General features: G+C 39.7%; 2 protein-coding genes across 2 annotated transcripts in view; one reads left to right on the top strand and one right to left on the bottom strand.

Moving 5' to 3' along the window:
* Positions 1-3693, bottom strand: part of LOC136978908 (sister chromatid cohesion protein PDS5 homolog B-like) — a 134645-nt gene extending 130952 nt beyond the window's left edge. The window contains exon 1 of the mRNA XM_067274744.1: positions 3556-3693. The gene's annotated coding sequence lies outside the window, so the exon portion shown is untranslated. The remainder of the gene's footprint in view (positions 1-3555) is intronic.
* Positions 3694-3832: 139 nt separating this feature from the next.
* Positions 3833-26992, top strand: part of btv (beethoven) — a 239088-nt gene continuing 215928 nt past the window's right edge. Inside the window, 2 exon segments of the mRNA XM_067274747.1 lie at positions 3833-3935; positions 4093-4312. Of these exon segments, the coding sequence (XP_067130848.1) occupies positions 4112-4312 (201 nt within the window). The 5' untranslated portion in view covers positions 3833-3935; positions 4093-4111.

Consider the following 26992-nt stretch of genomic DNA (forward strand, 5'->3'; position numbering starts at 1 on the left):
CTGTGAATCAATAACTAGTGATATTAAACACTGGGCAGCATGCCGGTGGCTCACCTCCAGGAGTCTGTCGAGAGTACAAACAGTCAAACACCATCTAGTGAAAAACTCTAAAATGACGTAGAATGCATTGTGAAAGGCAAGAAATCGTAAATATGATAAACTTTCTTACTTTTGGTCTCCAGTCCAAAAGTAGAGTATTGTTGAACTCATCTCGGTCCCGAGTTCAGATATATACTCAAAGTCCCGAAATTCCATAGGGTTCAATCTATACAACAGCCATGGCTATTACTATTTATAGTAAAATTTTTAATTAAAAAAAATATTGGTTATTCAGTGGACACTTTTGAGTTAGTGACATTCATGTTGCGGTGTTTTTCAGTAGTGTTTTAACTGTGGAAAAAGAGTTATATTCTTTACTAGCTGACCCGGCCACGCGTTGTTGTGGCTCAAAATGTATCTATTATAAATGTATAACACTTCCCCCGTGGGGGGAATTTCAAAAAATCCCTTCTTAGTGTACATTCTCTTGATGTACCCTATCAAAACGCAATCAAAAACAGTATAATAAAAGCCGAGTTCTTCACAGTAAGCCTTAATTCCGTCACTTTTCCCGCTGGGGAATATCGAAAAATCCCTTTTTAGTGTATATTCTGTTGACGTAACCTATTGAAACGCAATTAAAAACGCAAAAAACCGCATGTAAAATAGTATAATAGAAGCCGAGTTCTTCACGGTAAGCCTTAATCCCGTCCATCTCCCCCCACTGGGGGGAATTTCGACATGTATATTATATAAAAACACGTGCGTATTCGAATGCAACGTTGTGTGAAAATTTCAAAGGAATCGGTAGGAACAAACGAACGTTATATTTTATTTATATAGATAGATAGAAAATGATCTGCTTTAGTCCATTCTCACAGAAAAGCATAATGCTCACAGCATAATGCCTCACAGAAAAGCAAACTTAGGTCGTCGGAAGTTAGCGCCATCTGTTGGACATAAAAGCCTTAATCCATATATAAATATATTTTTGAAAGGGGGAAAATGGTGTAGGGGTATGAAAAATAGATAGTAGCTGATTCTCAGACCTACTGAATATGCATATAAAATTTGGTAAAAATCGGTAAAGCCGTTTCGGAGGAGTAAGGTAACTAACATTGTGACATGAGAATTTTATATATAAGATTAACTGTATAGTTCATTATACAAATCTTGAGTAGACAAGATGAAATATTCAAAAGGTGTTGTATAAGTTTTAAAATATAATTACAGAAATTTTAATTGTAATCATCATAAAACTTTAATTAGTCAATCATTTTGTACTAAACATCCATAGTATCTTTAGTCTACATTACCAGATAATCACAATTCTAGTACATTAATTAAAAAATGCAACTCACATTAACCAATTAACCAGTGTGCATACAACTCAAAACTTGTTAACATTTTCATAGCCTCTTCTGGGCTCTTCTTTGAGCTGCTTTTTTATTCAAAACAAGCTGGTCGTTAACATTTGAATATAAATTATAAATTGAATGGTAATAGATTTTGGTTACCAACATGCATGCATTCCCTTTAGATGTTTAAATAAGATTGAACAATATGATGATTTTGAATGCATGTGTTCCGTTTTTTAAATATGATTGCAAATTAAATATTATAGTCCAGTCTGCCATGCCATCAAAAGGCACATTTCCTCCCTAAAATCAATGCAGGTGGTTCTGCAGCAAACCTTAAAAAAATTTCAATCATCTCCAACCGTTTGAGGTGTTCCGGGTGCGGTGGTAAGGATGATATGAGCTTCGGTGAAGTCTAGTGTAATATCTGGGTCAATTGCATATGTGGAGAGGGCAGTTGTACCTCTATTATGTTGTATGTCGGATTTATGCTCCTGTATCCTGACCCACATTGAACATTTAGCGAAGCCAACATAGACCATTTCCCTATCCCATCTGTTGTCTCTGATAGGGATGCTATAAATGCCCAGTAGTCTGTCAGGGTTAGGAGGATCTTTTCCATTATGTAGTATGTTGAAAATGGATGGGCATCTCCTTTAGGACCTGACATCTTTTGATAATTGCTGTGTACTGTACAAAGATTTTAAATGGGGGATTAAAAGTGAGGGAGATTCTCACCTTATCCTCTTCCTGTTTATTTCTTGTTACTTTGGTCAAACTGGTGGATGCTTCTTGTGTACGTCTGTGGTGTTCACATAATCTTTGTATAAGGCTGTTGTAACCACGAGCCCTGGTTATCCCTTCTATACTTCTTACTTCTTGTGCTAGTACTTGAGGAGTGGAAGAATTTATGAATGCTCTTCTAACCAAGGCCCTGAATGCTGCTATTTTGTGTGGAAAAGGATCACATGATCCATTGGAATATAAGTGGAGATAGCAGATGGTTTAAGATAAACAGAAGTGCATATGTCCAATCCTTCAATTGCAATATCTATGTCCAAAAAGTGGACCCTGGTGGAGCTGTATTGTTCCACATAAGAAACAGCCTGTACAGAACATTAGCAAGTTTTGAATTGTATGCACACCAGTTAATTGGTTAATGTGAGTTGCATTTTTTATGTTCATTCCAGTGTTGTGCAGTTAACTAGTGCATTAAATTTAATATAGTCAAGTTATCAAATTTTATGTTAAAATAAAAATAAATTATGAAATAATACAATTATTCTTTTCTATGACAGACAAATTCATTTTGGTAGCATTTGCATAAATTTAAAATTCTTAAAACTATAAATTTTTAAAATTATCATAGATCATATGCTATTAATTAATTCAGCATACTATCCTATTTTGATAAAAAGCACGATGAATTTTTGTGATTTTATAAAACATACTATAATAAACAATAATAATGTTTATAAACAAATTCAGATGTTACAGATGTGGAAAAAACCCAAAAAACTCAACATGACCAGCTCGTCCTGTACGGCGCGAACGCCACTAGCGAAGCTCGGCCTTGGTTAAGGGAATGAAACCACTTGGCCATGCGTGAGCCTTAATACTAAAGTGTCTATATTTTACAAAAACAAAAAAAATCAGAATATATTAATACATTTTTAATGTTTCTTCAATTGCTGAAAATTTTAAAAATTGCAATAATATTTATAGATTTAATATTAGAACTTTCAACAAAACATCAATTAAGAAATGACAATAAACACTTTTTTTATATACTTTAAAAAATACACAATCCAATTAAGATATAATACTAATTATATTATTATTTTATTATGAAATTATTATTTCAGATAGCAAAATGCTATATATACAAAATAATTTTTACTTTGTATATGAATATAAAGTAAATGTTAATTTAATTAACATTAACTGATCATTGTAAACTTTAACATGCGATTAAAATATTAACGTGATTTAAAATGAAATAGTTATTTACTGAATCTGACAATTTATTTTAGACAGATTAGAAACTGTTTGTGATCATTTTGATTTAGGCCTAATAATATATGTTCAACAGTATTCACGATCAAATTGCTATACATTAAATATCACACTATTAAATAGCTAAAGTGGTTCTTCTTACCTAACAATTCAAAATTAATTTGTAAGCTAGATCCTTATTACTTAACGAAAACAGGCGATGTCAACAAATTACTCCTCTCAAAGAAGGAAAGAACACATCAAAATGGCGCCAAATACCGTACAGAGACCTCAATCAACAAAACATAAATAAAAAAAAAATGTATTAAAATTTAATATAGAAAACTTTTAATTATTATAAATTCATTTTTTTAAATAATTATCAAAATACTGTAATATTTTTATATTTTTAAATATTTATACATATTTAATCGGATATTTTCTATTGTCATGCGCGTATTTATTTCTGTTGCTAGGCGACCATATATCAACAAAATGGAATGCCATGTGTCTAAACGAAATTGATCGTGCAATGTCGTAAAAGTAATTGTCTAACAATTTTTTATTTATAGTTATTTAGTGAAATTTCGATTAAGACATTTATGATTTACTTATACTTATTTAATTACGTAATGATGGTGATTGTATTATATCTTAAAATGAACAAATTATAAAGTTTATTATTCTTTTATCATTTCAGATAAAAGTTTCATTCTACAATGTCAAGTGGAGATTCTAGAAAAGACTTTATATTGTCTGCCATTGTAGATTTTTTTCAGCTGCAATCGAAACAATATTTGTTATCGTCATTATTTTCTTCGGAAATATTAAATAATTTTTTAGATGATAAAAATTGTTTTATTTTAAGTGCTCAGATTGATACAACTAAAGAAGAAATAGAAATTATATTACAAAACAAGGTAATTTTAAACGATTTATATCCAAAACTTTTATATACTGTACGTTAAAAATTTAGCATCATTTTATGTTGCCTTGTTTTAATTAAAATGTTACCTGCAAACTTAAAACTGTACTAATTAAAGATATACAGTGAGTCCTCACTTAACATCAATGCTAGATTTGTGGAAACTATGATATTAGAGTGGCTCGTCTCTAAAATGTGAACGTCAAACATTGAGCGTTGCCATCCATGTCATACAGCTTGCAAACATACAGTAAATAGCAGTAAAGTATCCTACTGGTAAAAAACAAACTTTTTTACACAAAAAGTTTGTTTTCAATGTAGCTAATAATGGTCGGTATAACTAACCTACCCCGAGAACCTATATCTGGTGTGACGAAAAAAACAAAAGAAAAAGTTCACCACAAACGTTTTTGAACCGCTGCAAGTTCTTCCTCAAGTGTAAAATGAAGTTTCTGATGGGATGGAGCAATCAGTAAACAAAATTTGAAAAACATTCGAATCCGTAACATGGGCCACACATGCATATTTGTAAAGGGTAACAGATCTTAACACTTAAAGTTCGGGGTCCATCAACGCCAGCCAGGCTACAGACAAAACTAACTCATCTTTATAATTGATGCACGTGTCGTTGAGGGTCGATTTATATATGTGAATGGCCTCTAGCCATTTTAGGTGTTTCATGTATGACGTAGTATAGACTAGCTTTGCCTGGTTAAAGGCTGCCGCAAAGTCAGGGTTGGAGGCCTAAGTGGTGAGGGCAGTGGTGTTAGTTTTGTCTGTAGTCTGGCAGGTGTTAATGGACTCCACACTTTAAGTGTTAAGATCTGTTAGCCCTTACGAATACACATGCATGGCTCATGTTACAGATTCGAATGTTTCTCAAATTTTGTTTATCCCATCAGAAACTTTGTTTTACACTTGAGGAAGAACTCACAGCAGTTCAAAAATGTTTGTGGTGAACTTTTTCTTTTGTTTTTTTCGTCACATCGGATATAGGTTCTCGGAGTACATTATTTAACACAACTCGGTGTTTTGTGTTGTTGTTTTCTTATTAGGTCGGTATAACACATGGTATAACCTGACAATGAGTGAATCTACACAACTGTTACTAGGAGGGGTACTAATATTATCTAACAATGAAACTAACAATTGTGAAGTTCCAGATGGAGTCCAAACCTGTTGTTAATCATGCTAAAAATATATCTCTAAAACAGAAAAGAAATTGTATTAAATGGATACAGCTTGAAGCAACACAAACATAAACATTGTGAGTTTCAAGTGCAACACAGACACATGTTAGATAATAGATCAGTGTCAGTCCAGAGAGTTTGAATTTTGACTCTGATGCTTGTATACAAATGATTGAAGTTAAACTGAATTGGGAAACTGGAAAATTTAACAAAAGAAAAACATTGTGTTTAGTAGTTAAAATTCCCAAATGTCAGAATGGAAGCCCTAATGATTTAAAATATGAGTGGAAGTTTCAAAGTTTCATCAACATCTTCCAGTCAGAGTCGAAAGGTGTTAAGTTGAATACTGAAGATCGACCTTTCTTGTGACTCGATCTGATCTTATTTCCACCTGAAAACAAGGGAGAAAACCAATTAAGAAACAACAAGAGGGAATTGGAACAAATTAGAGTAAGAAATTCAAGGATGAAATCCTTTAAATACCCTGGATTTGAAGGACAAAGCACAGATTTTTGTCATTTTTACATTACAAAGTGACTCATGCAGTCCTTTCACTTTATTTTGTGTGTCATTGTCCTCACCGAAGTTCCATTGTTCCTGTCTTTGCTTCTCCATCGTCCTCCATTCACCAGACTTTTACACAACACCACCCTGGGGCTGCCAAGGAAACATCAAAGAGACACCTTTGGATGTTTTTTAACTTGTGATCTTTGACTGAGAAGGAGCATTTCCCTGACAACTTTATAAGCTGCCAGTTTACAAACTTTAACAAACAGGTTTTAATTATAATGGTGCCTGAGTCAGTATGTGTTCACTACCACCCACATACCATCCTACATTCTTCATATATCTTGACTGGAGTCTGACTGACTTCCCCTTTCCTGGTCGTCAAACCTCACACAATAAAGGTTCACCACTTACCATATACATGCTTTGCCTATAATCAACTATCAGTGTTGATTGCCATTTTGTTTCTGGATCAATCTATAAACCCAAGTTTTATTACTGCCTATCAATTTATCTGCTCACATTTTGTCATTTTCATCTATATGGAGCATTTGGTTTGGGCAGACCATTTGACATTCCTCTTTCTGCTCTTGTCAATATCCAAGAATCAAATTTGCTTGCTTTTCTTAACATTTTCAACAGTTCTAGGTTGCCTCAATATTTCTGGGGTCTGGATCTTACATTATCTATGACTGAGTTGTGGCTATCTTTAAACCTCTTGTACTATTCAAATGCTGTCATACTTTTTATTGAAGCCTCTCTGAAAGCTTTTTATATTATTGAAAAGCTTTCATATTTGCCAATATTCTCAAATTGAAGCAAAACTTTAAACAAATGCATTGTTTGTGTAAATCTTTTATCAAAAATCATCAAAACAATGTTACTATGTGCACTTTGAATCAAATTTTCAAGAAATATAGATGCTGCACATGATTGTTGTCATACTCACAGTAAAGTCAAGTTCTTCTGTTTTTTAAAAACTAGCTTTAATTTGTTTTTTATTTATTTTGTTTCTTTTTAATATTAAGCCAGTCTGGGAGCATTCTGATCATATCTTGTATAATGATAACTTTTAGAATTTATAGAAATGTAAAACAGAATTTAGATATTTTATTTTACAATATTACAATATTCTACAATATTCAATACAATATACAATAGAATATTCTATTTTAGTAGCAAAGGATCAAAAATAGTCTAGACTAGATTGAAAATGCTTATCAATAATTTGATTCATTGGTAAATATCATAACATTTATCCAGCATCATTAACTATTAAATAACAACCTTAACCAATACCGAGATAAGATTGTTATTTCACACCAGTAACAGGTTTGTGTATGTGTGAGGTTTGCCGACTGACTGTGTTAGTCAGGATCATCGGGTGGTCGCGAATGTTAAGATAGTAAAAAAGGGGGATAATAATTATTATTGTTGTTGTTGTTGCTACTGTTATTATTATCATTGTTACTGTTGTGATCTAGGTAATTTTAATGTTCTTTAATTCTGCTATTTGTGTTGTGGGTATTTCCCCACAGATGGCGCTCTGGTTCTATGTATAAAAACAGAACCCTTTGTTGTAGCTGACCCTTGAATCGGATCGGACGCCTTTCTTTTGTCTCTGCTTTGTTTTTGGTTTCTTGCGCTTCCAGCCTGCTGACCTAGCACATTTTCGACGGCCAGTAGAGTTAGTTTCCTTGCTTCCGTCCTTGCACCCGCGACAGTCATTTTTTTTTTTTTTCATTTGATAATCATCATTTCCCCTTTCGGGGATCAGAATCATCCTTGTCCCGCAAAGCATCACAAGGAGGACGTTGCATTTATTACATAATACATAGCATTACAACAGAGTTTAACTTAAGTACAGACAGTTAGAAATTTTCTAAAACTATTTACAACAACTTGTCTTGCCTGACAAAATCGGACCGGTTACTTACCGGTACCTAGGCGGTGGAGAACTTGTCCCCCGCCTTTACATCAATATCCTTCTAATGAAGGTTGAAAGCTCTTTAGAATGTCTTGATTTCCTAATTAGGTTATAGAGCTCTAGTGTTGATTGCTTGTCTTAATTTGGTGAAGTAAAGAGATTTCCGTTCTTGTTTTCTCGTACTTGTAACAGTCTAGGAGTAAATGGTTAATATCTTGAATTTCCTCGCCGCAGTCGCAGCTTTCGCTACGTTGTTTTCCTATTTTTTTCAGGTAGGCGTTAGTATTGCCGTGTCCTGTTAGCATTTGACAGGTTATATGATTAATTTGTAGCCAGCTCAGGTCTTTCAATCGTTCCTCTATGCTTGGCAATAGCCATAAGTGTGCCTACCCTTCTCTGAGTAGGTCCAGCGATCTTGCCATTCGGTTATCGTTTCTTCTCGGGCTAATCTCTTAAATGCCTGAGATCGGTATTTTGCTTTGAGTCACCACCATACTTTGCGCTGCCTCTTTTGCTAGAAGGTCAGCGCGCTCATTGCCACTTATGCCACATGGGCTTTTATCCACCTTGCCTTTATGTGATTGTTGCTCTGATTGATTAGTCTTTTGATGTTAAATGCAGTCATGTTACTGTCCGTGAATTGTTGAAGAGTGCATAATGCCGATCTGCTGTCGGTGTTCACAATGATGAGGGCGGCAGTTTGGGTCGCCGTCGCCCACTCTATTGCTTTCAGTATCGCATATAATTCGGCCTGATAGACCGAGCAGAGGTTATTGAGCCTATACTGTTCTGTATGAACCTCCACGCCTTCTCTGATCGCTATAAAAGCGGCTCCAACATTCCCGTCTATCTTCGAGCCGTCTGTGTACAGCTCAATCTCTCCCTTGTTCTTTTTCCTCTGCGATCTCTATAGTCTTCCGTTCATAGGCATGAGGAGCATATCTGCACTCGGGCTTATGTCTATGTCCTTTCCTGAGTATTCACTTCCGCTGATGTTGATATCGAGGCCTCTTCTACAGCGGTATAGGACCGCTTTTTCTTTGAGTATTAGGTCTATCGGCGGAGTTTTCGCCAATACTTGTAGCGCGTCCGTAGACACAGTGTGGTATGCTTTAGTTTGCCGCAAAAGTGCACACCTTTGAGCCGATCTTAGTTTTCGTTTAATGACTTCTTTTTCGGCCGCTTTATACCAGGCGGCTGCCGCATATGTCACCTTTGGGATGAACGCTCCTTTGTATATTATATCTATTGCTTCGCTATTAAGTCCCCAGTTGGACTTGGCCACTCTGGCGAGGGCGTTGAACATGTGGACGCAGCTGTTTTTAACTGCTTCAGTATGCGGTAGCCAAGTTAACCGGTATCAAGTATGACTCCAAGATATTGGAGCCGTTTTTCTATTGTATGGTTTCATCTCCCAACTTTATCATCGGAGGCCTTTTGTAGAGGTCGGGAGTACGGCCTCTCGAAAACACAATGGCTCTTGTCTTTTTGGCATTGAAGTGAAGTTTGATGTTTTCGCCTATTTTCTTAACTTTTCCAAGCACATGATTACCTATTCGCTCGAGTTCCCTGCGGGAGTCGGCGCCGTAGATTAAAATAGTGTCATCAGCGTAGGCCAGTTCCAGAATCCCTGGCCCTTTATCAATCCTTAGGAACTGATCGTAAACCAAGTTCCAAAATAGTGGTCCTGAGTTGGAGCCTTGTGGGCATCCTCGATTTAATTTCCTTGTGATTTTGTTGTTATTTGAGCCATAGGTTATTTTCCTATCGTGTAGGTAGTCTTTGACTATGTAATATATGTTCTTCGGGCTTCGAGCCTCCCTGAGAGTATGTAGGATAAGAGGCCACCATGCGTGGTCAAATGCCCCTCTAATATCGAGGCTTATTCCGCAACAATACTTATGCTTGTTTAGCAACTGATCTATTTCGTTAACAGCTTTGCAAATGACATCATCGCGTAGACTTGTTAGGAAGGAAGCCATATTGTTTTGTACTTAGAAATTTTTTCTTATTGATATGTGCCATTATCCTTTGACTTATTAAGAAGTCTAAAACTTTACCGGAGTACCGGTAACAGACTTATCGGTCTGTAGCTCTTTGCCAGCGTTTTATCTTGGTCTTTTCCTTTAGGAATTATGACTAGCTTTGCTTCTTTCCAAATTGATGGAAAGAGATGATAGTTTAGACATTGATTGTACATCTGCACCATATACTCTGGGTTCACTTCCCATACTTTGTACACAATCTCTGCGACTATGCCGTCGAGGCTCGGTGCCTTTCCCGTTTAAGCCTGTAGATGGCGTTTCCACTCTGCTGTTGTGAAACTCTGGGTCCACTTCGCTCTCATACCGTTCTTCTCCTTTATTTCTTATCATTCTTTGTGTTGCGTGTCAGTATTCCCATCGTCCTTAGGAAAAAGGAATCCATAGAGCTTGTAAATTGTGTCTGTAACACCTTCGGTGTACGTATCGCCGTCCTGGATCGATGTTAGAAAGGCCGGGGTCTTAAGTTTCCCCGCACAGGCCTTGTATATAAAGCCCCATGGCTTGCCTGAGCTTTCAGTGCAAAACTTTCTCCAGGATTGCAATTTGTGTTGTTTGATAGTGTCTTTATACGTTTTGCTATATTCAAGTACTCTCTTTTCTTAGCCCTGCGTTCGTTTCTCGTTTCGGGCTCTCTGATATCTCCTTCGTTAATCTGTTATTCTTCCTCCTCATTCTGTTAATTCATTCGACCACCAAGCGCACTGCTTTCTGCCTTTTCTGCTTTTTCGGAATGGCCTCTTCGCAGGCCTGAATGAGTGTTTCGTTAAAGGTGGTTATAACGCCTTCCACTTCCATCCTGTCCTTACAGTTCGTTAAAGCTGTTATGTTCATCGCCATTGCTATCTCTTTTTAAAACTCGACCAGTTCTGCTTTACTTATTGCGTAGTGCGCACTTAGTTCTGCATCCTGTTGACCAGTCGTCTCCACCCACTTCAAAGAATATGTTGCTGTGGTCACTTAGACTGCACAGCGAAGAGACATGCCAGGACTTGATTTTGTTCAGTGCCTTCCCATTGCAAATGGTCAGGTCGATCCAACTCTGACCAATGGGCGCATCAAAAGTTGGAAGAGAGTCCGGCTGGTTTAAAATATAGAGGCTGTTGGCATTGGTAAATTCCATTATTTGGTCCGCGCTCCATCGTTGTCTGGGTCTCCCCACTAACTCGGAGTGCGCATTAAAGTCTCCGCATATGATTATATGTTTGTTAGAAAAACGTTGTATGAGTTTTTGCAAATTATGCAGCATCGGATTTAAGTCCATAGTTATGGGACAGTATGCACTGACAAAGAGAAAATTAGTGCTTTTATACCCGACTTCTAGACAGGTTATATACTTATCGCTCTCTTCGGTGTGAAAAATCACTGGGATATTAGGGTTGCTGATGATAGCAGCTGTAGACGGGCAATAGTCCTTGTTATAAATAACTTTATACGAGGTGCGTAAACACGCTGGTTCCCCTCTCCGGCAGTACGGCTCTTGAATTATCGCCATATCCACCTTCTCTAGCGTCTTACATAAGGTCGACGTACCACTAATCGATCTTTGAACATTGATTTGTACTACTTTGAACGGGCGGTCTTGTTGTTGACTTATGGTATTACTCTCCATAGTCTGTCTTTGCTATGATCATTTTGCGTACCTTTTGGACTAGTGGGCATCGTTTCGAGCAGGCATTGTGATTTGTTTCCCTTAGCTTTTCTCGTTTGCAGTTTACGCAGTCTGCTTTCTCTTTATTCGGGCATTCTTTAAACTTGTGATTATGGCCGCACTGGCTGCATGTGGGCCCTTTCTCTTTACAATCACGGGCTATATGTCCTATTCTACAGCAGTTAAAGCATTGAGTGACAGAGATGTAGTCCTCTGCACCGCACCTGGACCAACCCAGGTTTACTTTTTTCGTCTTCAGGATTAGTCTTCTTATGATTGGGTTCACTTCGATAACCCAGTTTGTTGAGTTCTTGTTTTTATTTCCAAACTGGAACTTTACATTAACTTGGTCATTGAATTCCTCTTGTCTAACATTACTGTTAATGATGTCGTTTTGTTCATAAAGGCATTCTTTGATCTCTTCTTTTCTTATGTCTGTTCCCACGCCATATAACACAACTTTCGGTTTTCGCTTGAATGGTTCCTTGGTCTTTAGTCCTGTCCTCTCTTCAATTACCGTCTCAACTTTGTCTTTTCTTCGGGTGAGCCGACTTCTATGGCCACCCCTCCTCTTCTTAGCTTCCGAACGGCTTGTATGCCTATTCCTATTTGTTTTGGGCTAATGTGTTTCTTAAGTGTTGATTTAGTAATCTCGGCATCTTCATTTTCCTTCTCTGGTTTTACGAGAATAATTTCTTTCTTCGGCTTGGTAGCCTTTTGAGCGGTGACTTGGGCATAACTTGGTCCCGCACTACTCCTGGTTTCTAAGACCTTGTCAATCTTTACTCTTAGTTCATCTACTGCTGCTTGCAGTGATCCATCGTTGCTTCGACTCAGCAAGTCTATGATTCTGTCAATTTGTGCGCAGACAAAGGCGACGTGTCCTTCCGTCCCAAGTCTGCAGGTGCTATTTTCCACCATGTATTGTTTAACTTCGTCGCGAATCCTTTCCGCAACTTTGACTCTTCCTTCCTCCCTTGAGATCTCCATCTCTCTTGGATCGACACCTCGTCGTCCGACTCGGATATGTGTGGCTTTTGGCCATAGTCCTGATAAGGACTTGATGTCGTAACGTTTGCTAAAAGACGCAGAAGTTGCTCAGTTTCACCCACAAAGGGTTACTCACGGGCGGTACCACGAGGAGGTGCAACTCTGCTTCCCCGTGGATATGAAACTAAAGCGTCACAAAAGAGCTCGCTAGACTAAACGCAGGCAAATAAACGCCGAAAACTGTCTAAACGCTCACGAAAAACGCTATCACATCAATGGGGCATCCGCCCCCCGCGACAGTCAGTGCAGGTAGGAGTTTTCTTTTCTTTTTGGCTTTCGCTCAGCGTGGAGGTCTTGCAGGCCTCGGGTGGGAGCCGACACTGCCGGCCGCGGTGCCGAGCCCCGTCCACGCTGATTTTCGGTTCTTTTCTCCGCTCTCAGAGCTGGACAAACTCAGATCCATTCGTCCAGATTTTCCCCCGGACCACCTCTATACCGTCTTTTTGGAGGGACACGATCCCCTCCATCGCCTACGTCCGGCGGACTTGCATGCGGCGCTCCAACCGCATTTCCCCCACCCAGACCTACTCACAGACGTCAGATACTCCCGAGGGGGATTTCTCATCCTGAAGACACGGGACTCCCACACCGCCGAGGCGGCTCTCCAAATCGACACCCTCGCCGGATCCCCTGTCTGCAGTCGTCTGGTCCCGGACTCAGCCCTCACAGCATACCTCCTCCGGGGGGTCGACCCCTCAATTACAATACAGGAAATATACGAGGCCCTCACAGCGGCCAATCACCCGGTCATCGAAATTCGCCGTTTCACGCGAACTGAGGACACCACTACCCTCCCAAGTCCCACTGTCTACGTGTCGGTAGCCAGAGCTGCCCCGATCGACTACATGACAATATATTACCAGCGCTACCCATGCACGCGCTACATCCCCCGGCCGCGCATGTGTGGACGTTGTCTATCTTTCGGCCACTCCGCCCGTACTTGCCGGGGACGTCGCCGCTGTCCCAACTGCGGGGCTGACCACGACCCAGCCAACTGCTCCACTACAGACAGTGGGTGCATGCGCTGTGGGGGGAAACACAGCGTCGATTCCCCAAACTGCCCGATTTACCGCCATGAAGCACAACTTCTAAAATTCAGTGCCCTTCAGCGCGTATCATACGCCGAGGCTAAGCGAACCCAACGCGGCCCCCCCCGCACCTTCGCCCAGTCGGCATCCGCTGCCACCAAAACTGTGCGAGAGGTTGGTGGCCAGCCTCCTCGCCGGGACTGCGATACAACCGGTTCCACCAATGGCTTGCAGGGGGACCTAACGACCCTCCTACATCGAGTTAGCCAACTCGAGTTCACCGTGGAAGCTCTCCGAGCGGAGATTCGGAATCTCTGTCAAATCGCCTACCCACGATCACAAACACCCATCTTAACATCGTCCCCACCTGAACGACCTCTAGGTCCGGAACAGGAAACGGTCACACCAATACCAAACAAACGCCCTTCCCTCACGATGGAAACAACAGCAGACACACAGCGAAGCAAAAAGAAGAAAGGGACCAAACACAACCCACCAACCACAACAACGACGCCCGACACGGATGACCCATGGTCGGACATGGAATCCCAATCGACTCCAGGTCCATCCCATGCCCCTTCCCACGAGAACCTCAATGCGCCCACACCAGCTGAGTCTGCTAAACTCCGTCGCCGCCAACAAAAGACACAACACTCAAATGGCTAATTCTCCGAACTATCAACACACTCTCCGTATCGTACAATGGAACGCGCGGGGGGTTCGCTCAAAACGCGACCTCCTCCTAACCGCAGAGTGGTATCGCGATGCGGATATCATCATTATCCAGGAAACCTTCCTGACGCCAGATATCCCCTTTTCACTCCCGGGGTTCACTCTGTTTCGGGCAGACCGCACCTCGGCCCAGGGAGGCGGCCTACTTACAGCTATAGCCCACCGTTGGCCAGTCCGATACCGCTCGCAAAACCCCACCATCCAGGGCCTCGAATACCAAGAAGCACTGATCTACGTTACAGGGACGCCCCTCTCCGTCATCAACGTTTATGCCCCTCATGGGGACCTTTACCGAGGATATGCTAGATGCTCTCACACACAACCATCATCGGCCGCGCATCATCGGCGGAGACTAGAACGCACATCATCCCCTATGGGACGAAGAGTGCAGGCGCCCCGACGGGGCGGGCTGAGCCTTATCCAACTGGCTTATGACAGCCGATTTCGGTTGCCTTAATACAGGAGAACCCACCCATTTTCGCCAAGGTGGCGCCTCAGCCATTGACATAACCCTATGCTCACCAGATATTATGGGGACGATTGCCTGGAGCACCAGCGCCAATACACTCACCAGCGACCACGCTCCGGTGCTGCTTAATATGTCTATACCAGGCACCATCGGCACCCCGGCCGTTTCTCGGATACGCTGGCACACGAATTGGGACAAGTATGCTACCAAAATCAGCCAAAGCTGGACGGAGGGGGAGCCTCACCCCAACGACTACCACTCGCTGATCAATAAGATTCGCGCGGCGCTCACAGACTCTACCGAAGGTCGCGCAGCCCCTCCCAAGGGACTACCCCCTTGGTGGACCCCAGCATGCAGCCGCCTACGGGCCAAGAAACGCCGCGCCTTTAGGCAGGCCCGTCAGTTAGCATCGATCACTTGGTGGAATACCTACAAAAAACTGGGGGCCGAGCTTCGTCGCAAGGTCCGCCATTCCCGCCGCGAGTGGTGGAACAGCATATGTGCGTCCCCTCCCTCTCACTCTACACTTTTTCGGATCTTCCGCCGGCTGCGTAGCCCACCTACAACAGCGGATACCCAGAACATCATCCAGTCCCCCACCACCCTCCTAACACCGCTTCAACAGGCGGAGGCACTGGCCGACTTTTTCGGGAGGAATCGCCCAATTGGAGCATTCGCTCCCCTCTCGGCACCCCACCAGCCCACAGCGATAAGCGACGACCGTCCTTTTCACATCCAGGAACTGGTCCGCGCACTCCGCCGGATTCGCAACACCACGCCCGGCCCGGACGGCATCAGCGCCCGAGCTTTAAGGGCGCTCCCGATCGCCGGCCTCCGCTCCCTTTTAGACCTCTTCAACGAGTTCTGGATTTCCGGGACTTGTCCCCAAGACTGGAAAACGGCTACAGTCATCCCCATCGCAAAACCGGGCCGGCCCGCCACGAGCTGCGGCTCGTATAGGCCAATATCCCTGACGTCTCATCTCGCCAAGATCTTTGAACACCTTGTTTTGCACCGCCTCCAGGCGCACGCCATGCACACAAACCACTTCCACCCACACCATTTCGGCTTCTTACCCTATCGCGGCGTCCAGGAAGCGCTGATCTCCATACATCACCACATTGCTGTAGCTCGGGCACAGCGCCGTTGGACGTACCTGATCGCCCTCGATCTGGAGGGAGCATATGACTCTGTCTGCCACCATGGCCTTCTGGCAAAGCTGTCTTCCATGGGCGTCGGCGGCCGGACGTCGCGCTGGCTTTCCTCATTCCTGCTCCAGCGCACTTTCCGGGTCCGCTGGAGAGGCGCGCTGTCCTCATTCCACACTCTTACGCAGGGCGTCCCGCAGGGCAGCGTTCTTGCGCCCTTCCTGTTCACCTGCTACATGGCTGACCTTTGGGAGGACTTCCCTCCGGGCGTCAGGGCAGTCCTATACGCGGACGACCTCTTTCTTATCGTAACGAGTACCAACCCCACTCAGGCCACCATCCGCGCGCAAAACGCGCTTGACCATTTGACCCATTGGGCGGCCAGATGGAGCCTCTCCTTCTCTGCAACAAAAAGCGCTGTCATGGACCTGTCACCCAAACATAACCGTCCGCCAGTGGCGCTGACCCTGCCATCGGGGAGTATTCTGCAACGCACCACCATACGTGTCCTGGGCATGCACTTCTCTCATACGTTCACGTGGACGGCCCACGAGACCTTCACGCGCACAAAACTGACCAGAGCGGGATTTTTCCTAAAATTCTTCGCCTCCCGCCGTAACGGCGCTCGTACAGCTGAGCTCCTCAGGCTTCTCTTTACGGTTCTCAGTCCTATGGCGGAGTTCGGGGCGCCGCTTCTGGATGGCGCCCCGCCCACAGCCATAAATTGCATTGAAAAACAGCTCCACGCTGCATTACGAACGGCGCTGGGCGTGCCCAGGACAACCCCTCTCTTATCCCTCTACACAGAGACTGGTTATGTGCCGCTACGCACGAGGCTACGCCTCAGAACACTCTCCCATGCGGCGGCTCAAATTTCGAGGGGCAGTTTCAGCCCACTACATGACCTCTACCAAAACGCCTCAAGTTTGGACTTTTATCGTTGGCGCCGACACCAAGAACCATACGTACACCGGGTCATATCCCGATACCGTCGGGAAGGCCAAATGACGTCACTTATTTATCGCCAGCGCTGCGTGCCACCAAGCACTGCCAGCGTCCATCCACACATCAGTCTAGACGACTACCCCACTTCATCCACCGACCCACCAGTCGTCACGAGCGTCCGTTTCCGGGAGACAGTCGCCGCAAAATGGCCGGGCTGGCTCTGTCTAGGCGCGGATGCATCCAAAACCAGTACGCGGACCGCCATTGGCGTTGTCTTTTCTAACACCAACAAAACAGAGGCCTGGTCCCTGCACAACTACTGTAGCGTCTTCGGGGCAGAAGCCCAGGGCATCCTGCGCGCAATCCACATCAGCGCCCCGCTTGCCAAACCCACCGTTATCTTTTCTGACAGCCGCTCGGTCATCCAAGCTATGGCCAACGTCTCGTTCTCTTCACCACCCATCGTCATCGATCTTGCAGCTCTCGTCTGCGCCCACACGGCGCCCATCATCATCGCTTGGACACCGGGCCATGCCAACATTCCAATTAACGAGGCGGCCGACAAAGCGGCCCGCCGCGACCCGTTCAGTGGATCCATCTGGAAACCCCTCACGCCACGGGACCTCACCCGGGCCATACGGGACACCACCATCGCCACCCTGACGGATGCCTGGTCAGCGGCGCTCCGCAGCAAAGGCCGGGACCACCTTCGCCCGTTCGCCCCCTGGAGCTACAGTTGCGCGTCGTCTCGCCACGCGGAGATGCTTTTGGCCCGGCTCCGGACCGAGACGGCCGCGCTAAATGCCTTCCTTCACTCACGACACCTTCACGACTCTCCGGGGTGCCCCCATTGTGGCGCGGCGGAAACAACTCTTCATTACTGGCTACACTGCCCTAAATATGCCTTAGCCCGCAAGGACCTAGGCAACACGATGACCCTTAACATGTCTCTGGTGCGCACGCTGACGCCTATCTACTGGCCGCTCGGCCTCCATCACTCCTAGTCACCACGTGGCGGCGCTGGAGCGCTACATTAGCCTCACTGGTCGTTTCGCTTAGCAACTGGCAACGTCGGTCGGAGAAAGAGCCGCAAAGGCTATAATCTCCATATCAAACAAGCGAAAGGAAAGGAAAGTAGCTGACCCTTTTTTCCTTTGTGTGTAAAAGAAGACATGTGTTAAATAAAAGTGTTATACTAAAGTGATAAAATCTAGTTCTTTGTCCCTAAAGCATTAAAAACTTGAACAGGTTATGGGCCCAGGTTTCTCTTGCTGAAGAAGAAAAAAAAAAGGAAAGAAAGAAAGAAGGAAGAAAAAGAAAAAGTAAAATAATTGAAAAAAAGAAATGGCAGGAGCAAGCATGAATGTTGAAGACATTGCACACATTGAAAAGCTGGCTGATGTTTCTGACTTCCAGGTATGGAAATTCCAAATAACTATTTTGTTTAAAGCAAATGGGCTCTACAGTATAGTATCAGGGGATGTAAAATTTGAAGATCAAAAACTTGAAGAAAAGTCAAATTGGTTGAAAAAAGATGCAAGTGCTCAGAAGATTATAATTACTACAATTAGTAAAAAACTACTTATGCATATCATAAACTGTTCCACAGCAAAAGAGATGTTTGAGAAACTGTGTTTATTGTTCAGTAGAGACACTGAACAAGAGAAGTGCCAGCTCATGCAACAATTCTTCTCATATACTTATGAAAGAGGAACTGATATCGCTTTACATATAAGCAATCTTGAAAATCTTGCTTTTAGATTAAAGTCTGTAAATCAGCAAATAGATGATCAAATGATAGTTTCAAAAATTTTATCAACATTGCCGGACCATTTCAAATACTTTGGAACAGCCTGGGAATCGACCCCATCTGAAGAAAGAACCCTGACAAATTTAACAGCAAGATTGATGGCAGAAGAAAAGAAATTAAAACATAATGAAATTTTAGATGCTGTTGCCTTCAAATCAACAGAAAAAAGATGCTTTGTCTGCAAAAGTATATCTCATCTCTCTCAATCCTGCCCGAAACGACGACCTCTCTCGCAGAAAGGATGTTTTATTTGTAATGCTAAAGGCCACCAAGTGATAAATTGTCCTAACAAAACCAGATCACAAATAACATGCAAAATATGTAAAAAAGGTAACCACACTGACAAAGACTGTTACTTCAGGGCAAGATCTAAGTGGTGTGGTGTGTGTAAGAAGAACAACCATGCTGAAGAGGACTGTTATTTTAGACCTAAAATTGATCATAATACATTCAACAGAAGAAGTAGCCAAGAGAAAGTGTCCTTCTTAGCACAGTCAAATAGAATCCTAAGAGATAAAGAATTTGTGGTTGATTCAGGTTGTACAACACACATGACAAATGACATCTCTTTGTTGAAAGGTTTTTCCAAAAATACACAAAGTGTGATGGTAGCAAAGGACTGTGAATCAATGAAGGCATATGGAGTAGGAAGAATTGAAGGTGAAGACTTTATACTCGAAAAGACATTATATGTGCCTGATTTATGTACAGACTTGTTGTCAGTTAATGCTGTCACTGAAAATGATGGTGAAGTCACATTTACCAAAGATAAAGTTATTATCACAAAAGATGATGATATTATCTGTGAAGGTGTAAAGCAGGAAAATGGACTTTACACAGTTGCCCTAAAAACGACAAGTAAGGATAGCTCTATGATAGTCCAAAGCAAGACTAAAGCAAACAGTAACAGAAGTATACCAAAAAAAACTGAAGCTCAACTTTGGCATGCAAGATTGGGACATCCTGGAATTAGCAGCATAAAGAAAACGATTAACCTAGTCAATGGAATGAACATATCAGGGAGAGATTGCGAGGAACTGGATCATACATGCCAAACTTGCATAAAAGCCAAACAAACGCGACTACCTTTTGTTAAGGAAAGACAAAGGGCAGAACGAGCTCTGCAAATCCTGCATACTGATGTGTGTGGCCCTGTAGAACCTGAAACATGGGATGAAAAGAAATACTTCTTAACGATTATGGATGACTACACCCATTATGCAGTGATATATCTACTAAAAAACAAATTTGAAGCCTCTGAATACATTAAAGAATTTGTACTGGAAGCAGAAGCTCTTCAAAATCTAAAAGTGTCAAAATTGAGATGTGACAATGGAGGAGAATACTCCAGTAATGAGTTTAAGAATTGGTGCAAAAACAAAGGAATTGTCCTTGACTACAGCATTCCCCATACACCTCAACAGAATGGAAAATCGGAAAGGCTCAATCGAACAATTATGGAGAAAGCCAGAGCACTACTGTATGAATCAGGGGCTGAAGAGAGGCTCTGGGGAGAGGCTGTTAGAAGCTCAGCTTATCTTCTTAATCGTTGCCATTCAGACACAGTAGAAGTGACACCTGCTGAAAAATGGTATAAAAGAAGGCCAGACATGTCAAACATAAAAGTATTTGGTTGTGAAGCTTACGCCAAAGTGCTAGGACACATAAAAAAACTCGAGTCTAGGAGTAAAAGACTGATTTTCATAGGATATGCTCCAAATGGTTTCCGTCTGTGGGATCCAGAGAAAGAGAAAGTAATTATTGCTAGAGATGTAGTGTTTAATGAACACAGAAGAGAAAGAGCCGAAGAAAAAAATAAAGAGGTGTACATAAGATTAAGGGAGGAAGCAGAAAATAAAGAAGGACAAGATACAGAGGAAGTGCAGGAAACGCAAGAACCGACAGAAGATGATGAAATTGAAGAGGAAATCCCTGAACAAATAGAAGTTGAAGAGAGCAAGACAAAAAGAGTAAGAAAAATTCCCAGCAAGTATCATGATTATGTTCTGATGACGTATCAAGAAGCAATTGCTGGAGATGAAAAAGAAAAATGGATTGCAGCAATCAAGGAAGAAAAGGAATCACTAAATAAAAACAATACTTGGGAACTAGTTAATGAAAATGAAGCCAAAGGAAAACGAATCTTAACAAACAAATGGATATTTAGACAAAAAGAAGATGGACGATACAAAGCAAGGTTAGTAGTTCGAGGGTGTGAGCAAAAGAACACTCTAGATATTGAAGAAATATTTAGTCCTGTAGTGAATGCGAGCTCTCTCAGAGTTATCTTTGCATTAGCAGCCCAGAAAAATTACTCAATGATCAAATTTGATGTCAAGACTGCTTTCCTGTATGGTGAAATTCGTGAAGAGGTATTTATGAAAGTACCTCAAGGCTATAATGAACGAGGAAAGATCTGCAAGTTGAACAAAGCATTGTATGGTCTCAAACAAGCACCTGTAACTTGGAACAGAAAATTTACCTCAGTTATGAAAACTAAAGGATTGATGCCAATAACTACAGAAAAATGCATCTTTAAGAATAACAATGGTTCTATTATATTAGCAATATATGTTGATGATGGAATAGTAATAGGAAAAGACATCTCTGAGTTAAGAGACCTAGTGAAAAGTCTTGAAGAAGAATTTGAAATTAAAAAAGACGATGATCCAACAACCTTTCTGGGAATGGAAATACATAAAAATGAACATGGAATAAGATTGACTCAGACCAAATACTTAAAAACGACACTGGAAAAATTCAACATGGAAAATGCAAAAATAGTGAACACTCCAGGATTGAAAAATATTGATAGAGGCATAGAACCAGAAAAGAAGTTCCCATACAGAGAAGCTGTTGGAAGTTTGCTCTATCTTGCTACCAGAACACGTCCTGACATTGCTCATTCAGTTAACATAGCAAGTAGATACATTGAAAATCCCACAAAGGAAGATGTAATTGCTTTAAAAAGAATAATGAAATATTTGATAGGGACAACAGAAAAGGGAATACAATATAATCGAGAACATGATGCAGAAACAATTAAAGCCTTTTGTGATGCTGATTATGCTGGAGATGATGAAACAAGAAGAAGCACTACTGGATTTGTAGTAATGTATGCAGGAGGACCAATCAGCTGGTGCTCAAGGCGTCAACCTATTGTTGCATTATCATCCACGGAAGCTGAGTACATTGCAGCTGCAGACTGCTGCAAAGAAGTGCTATACCTAAAATCCCTCATCCAAGAACTTATATGCAGGGAAGTAAAAGTTGAATTAAACATAGATAATCAGAGCTCAATCCATTTAATAAAGACTGGAATAATAAACAGACGCAGCAAGCACATTGATGTACGCTATCACTTCATTCATGAAAAGTTTCTGAGTGGTGAGGTGGATGTGAAGTTTTGTCCCACTGAAGCTCAGATTGCAGATGCACTCACTAAACCCCTTGGTAAGACTAAATTTGAGACACAAATATCAGCAATAGTCAACTGAAGAATTAAAAAACTCTAAAATTAGGGGAAAGTGTTAAGATAGTAAAAAAGGGGAATAATAATTATTATTGTTGTTGTTGTTGCTACTGTTATTATTATCATTGTTACTGTTGTGATCTAGGTAATTTTAATGTTCTTTAATTCTGCTATTTGTGTTGTGGGTATTTCCCCACAGATGGCGCTCTGGTTCTATGTATAAAAACAGAACCCTTTGTTGTAGCTGACCCCTTTTTTCCTTTGTGTGTAAAAGAAGACATGTGTTAAATAAAAGTGTTATACTAAAGTGATAAAATCTAGTTCTTTGTCCCTAAAGCATTAAAAACTTGAACAGCGAATATCATGTGGGAGTGTAAAAAACTCTCTGAGACAGGCTCTTCATCTTTTCTAACAATTCCATCAAACATGTTCTTATATGGGCATGAAGTTTATATTCTTTTATTAAATGGCTTAAAGAAAACAATTTTTTTTACAAAAAAATGTTTTGTTTTTCTTTTTTTATTTTTAGTGTGGTTCCAGCCACTTTTGGAGCCCCACATATGTTAAACCCCACATATATCAACACATATGTTAAGCCCCACATATATCAACTTTGCCCTGGTTTTGGTTAAGGTTGTTATTTAATGTAAATATCAACATTTGTTGGTAAATTTTCCACATATTTAGAAAAGAGGTGGTCATACCAAGTATCTGTGTCTTGCCTATATCTAGAGTTGTTAGATTGCTAAGACTGGATTAAGGACACTTAAAAATAATTAATGTTACCATTCTCCAATTTTTACTCCACCCTGTCCTACTTCAAAAAAAACTGTAAGATTTTTTAGTTTATAACTAAACATTCTGCTTATATTTTTTGGATTTTGATTTAAAAATTATAGTTTTCATATTGATTATAAATATTTGCAAATTTTAGTTTAATTTAGAATATGAAATATTTAATGATAAACCATAGCTTTCTATAGGAAAAGATCCACATATAAAAAAAGAGTATTTAGATCCAAATATAGATATAAGGCTCTACCACTGCCATTAAGAAATACAAGTATTGAAAAATGAAAACTAAGAAGAAATTGTGCCCTTTCAAAGGACAAGCAAAAAATTTTAACAAAAATGAAGGTTGTCCTTTGAAATAAAAAATGTCTGACAACCCTACTTATACTTTACAAGTTTAATATATTTGTATGATTGATTACATTAGAAATGGAAATGAAATTGGAATGCATTCCAATGATGAACATATGTAGCATTATAAATGTATCCATAGGCATATGACTGGAAGCAATGTATATTGCAACTAGTTTATCTATATAATGTATAGTTTTACAAACAAATTTCAAAATAATAAACAAGGAACCAAACTATAAAAAAGATGACTACTTAGAAAGCAACTAACATACAATCTTCACGTCATTATGAGTGTATTAAAGAAATCAAACACCTTATCAAATACCAGCACTGTTTTTAATGAAACCAAAAATGTTTTGATCCAACTTGATGGATCTACTACATATTGTTATTCAAACTGAATAAAAAAATATGTATTCTAATAAATTCCATTCTGGTGTTTGGTTATTCACTTATTTATTTAGTTCTCCAGTTTTTTGGTGATTGTTTATTTTTTTCTAAACAATTATTTAAATGTCTGATAAAGTACAATAGATGAAAGATTTCTATTCTTGTCAATACATTTCAATTTAAAAGTTTAGTCTTTTAATTTTCTGCAGGTCCTTACATAGCCTTGCTTCATAGTTATGTTACTGATCAGGATGCTTCTTGTATTATAAACAGTTGTAAATCAGTGAATATATTCCATTAAACATTTTACAATTATGAAGGAATAATATTGTAATTGAAATTTATGTAATTTTTTTTCTTAAATTTAATTTTAAAATGCTTTAATTTAAAAATTTTTTTTCTTAATTGCTTTTTAATTTTTGCTGCTTTTCACCAGTTACATAACTTCTTTTACAACATAAATTTTCTTTTCTTTTAATTCATTTTACTGTAAATTATTGAATAAAATACAGCTAATCAATTAGATAAAACCAAGATCCAGAAAATATTTTTTTGTGTAATGTTGTAGTATCAGTTTCAGTAATATTTAATTCATTCAGAAAAGCTGTAATATAGATTGTCATATATAATAAAGATGTAGAAAATTTCTTTCTAGTTTATGAGTGTGATGAAGCAGTTTAATTTATATATCAAAATCTGCTTTTTATTTATGATAAAAAAAATAAAACCTTCCATAAAAATTTATTAATGCTATCAGAAATAAACTTTCATTAAGAATTATTTATTTAATTGAATACAACTAGCTGAACTTCCTACATCTAAATTTTCTCTACAATGAATGATGTTCTATAGTTCCCACCTCAATATTCAAATTGAATAATACTAGCATTCTTAGCATCTGTTTTCATTTGTTTCAGTGGTATTATTTCTGTTATATTGTGGTTATGAGCAATTCAGAGATTTTTATCACAAAATTTTAGTGCAGTCTTACAAACTTATTCTTAATGATTCATAATAGTTGTATGTTCTTAGAAACTAGTAGGAAACAGGAGTGTATTCTATACCTTTAAGTGACCGCCATTTTAATTTAGATCTGGTTTACGTTGGTGCTACTATGAGACTTTTAAAACAGAGGCTTCAAGAGCATAAATATTCCATCACTAAAAACAGGGACAGTACCATCCTTGCAGCCTTCGCTAAGCATCAGGATATTAGTGTTCATTGAGACAAAGCATTCATCATTAGGACTGCTGCCAACAAGCAAGTGCTAAAACATACTGAAAATTTGAAATTTACAAGGCCCATATTGGCAAGGAATGCATCAACCATAGAGATGCAGAAGGTTTATCCTCCACATGGAAATCATTTTACCACATCGATTAATTTTCTTACTACTATATTTTTAATTTATTTTTATTTTTTATTTTATTTTGTTTTTCATTTTTTCCTATGTAAACCACATGCACTATACGTTGGAATTAATTTCAAATTTTAAACCTTCGTATTGCTTGCATTCTATCTTGCGTTCTTTTGTTTTTAAAGTTAATCAACTTTAAAAACAAAAGAATGCAAAATAGAATGCAAGCAATACGATGTATTTAATAAATACATTGTTGCTGGAAATATTAAGGTGTTGGTTATTTTAAGTATTTATATTCCAGTAAATTGTTTGTTTTTTATAATTATAGTGACAGTGGAATAACTAATTATTAAAATTGGGGTAAAATAAGTACAACTGTAAAAATAAAAATATTTTGGTTAAAACGTATAAAAAAATTTGACTAATAAAGGTAGTAAAAACATATAACCCTTAAAACCCTCAGCAAGTCTCAAAACTTCCTGATAAACATAGTGAAAGCCTTTACACCTTAAATCTTGATTGCTTGTTGTTCTCTATTATATGTATTTTCTTAGCACAACGTTGCCATTGAGAACATATCACACAGGAAACAATTTTAGTGGAAAAAGGTTGGTTTATTGGTGTGAATGGATATGCATTTCAGGCTTAACACTCCTCTTCAGTTCTGACATAGTGACAGTTAACCAGTTTTTATTGATTTTGCAAAGTTGTTTAAACAGTAAGAAAACAAAATTGTTTGCAGTTTGTAAGGAAACTTTTTACTAAACAAAGTACTCCAGTTGAGCTGTTCTATACAAAAAAAAATTGGTATATAAACTGTAACAGTCATTAGGAAAATGTACAAAATTGCTGTTTCAAACTTACCATACAGTAACACACATGAGGTGAAGAGAATAGATTTTATTATTTAAGACACATTATTTCTGTACAAAGTGGTATACAAAAATAATAGCTTAAATAATCATCCATAGTCCATCTGTCAGTCTGTCTGTCCTTCTAAATCTCAAGAACGGTGCTAGATAGATGAAAGTCAAGACCAGATATGGAAAACTTAGGGAGCCCCAATAAACTGTATATGAACTTCCAGTTTGTACCAGAAGTCACATTATTTCAATTCAAAAATTTTCCCCTGAAAGGAGTTATATAAATGACTAGCACAACTGTGTTGCTAGCAGGAAAAGTATGATGTACAGGTGCAAGACACTACTAATTTGAGATGGAGAGCATATACTTTACATTAAATAAATTAAAAATATGATTAAAAATTACAGCCCAGCATTGTGATGATGTCACAATAAATGATTGCTCATTATTTTTATATATCTAAAGCTAAAGACACTTCTATTAAAGCTGGAACTAGCTAAGTGTAATACCCTGTTTGCATTGAGCATTTCAATCTACATTGTGATAAGATTCATGACTGTGCCATGATGAGACCTCTCTCGACCATTTAAATCTCGATTGAAATGAGGTTCAATCATGATTGACACAAAAGAGTTTTTGAAACTAGATCCAATCAGAAGAGAGTTCCCACAATCTCATATGCACGAGAAGAAATAAGATGGCTGTAGAACAAGGGTCTGGCTATCAACAAGAAAATAAAAAAGATATTTGGAGAGACAATGAGATCTGGCTATTGTTAGATATATGGCATGAAAAGGTAGTAACCAGTTCCATTTTGTTTGTTGATGTTTGTGACTTATCGCATAGTTATGTCAGTTTTATCATTTGCAATCAAGATTGTGGGTAAATTGAGATTAAAGTGAGTCGTGAATTGTGTGTAAATGCAGTATAAATTATACTTCCAC

Source organism: Centruroides vittatus, unplaced genomic scaffold (assembly GCF_030686945.1).
Source record: "Centruroides vittatus isolate TY-2023 unplaced genomic scaffold, ASM3068694v2 contig_563, whole genome shotgun sequence".
Classification (NCBI taxonomy): domain Eukaryota; kingdom Metazoa; phylum Arthropoda; class Arachnida; order Scorpiones; family Buthidae; genus Centruroides; species Centruroides vittatus.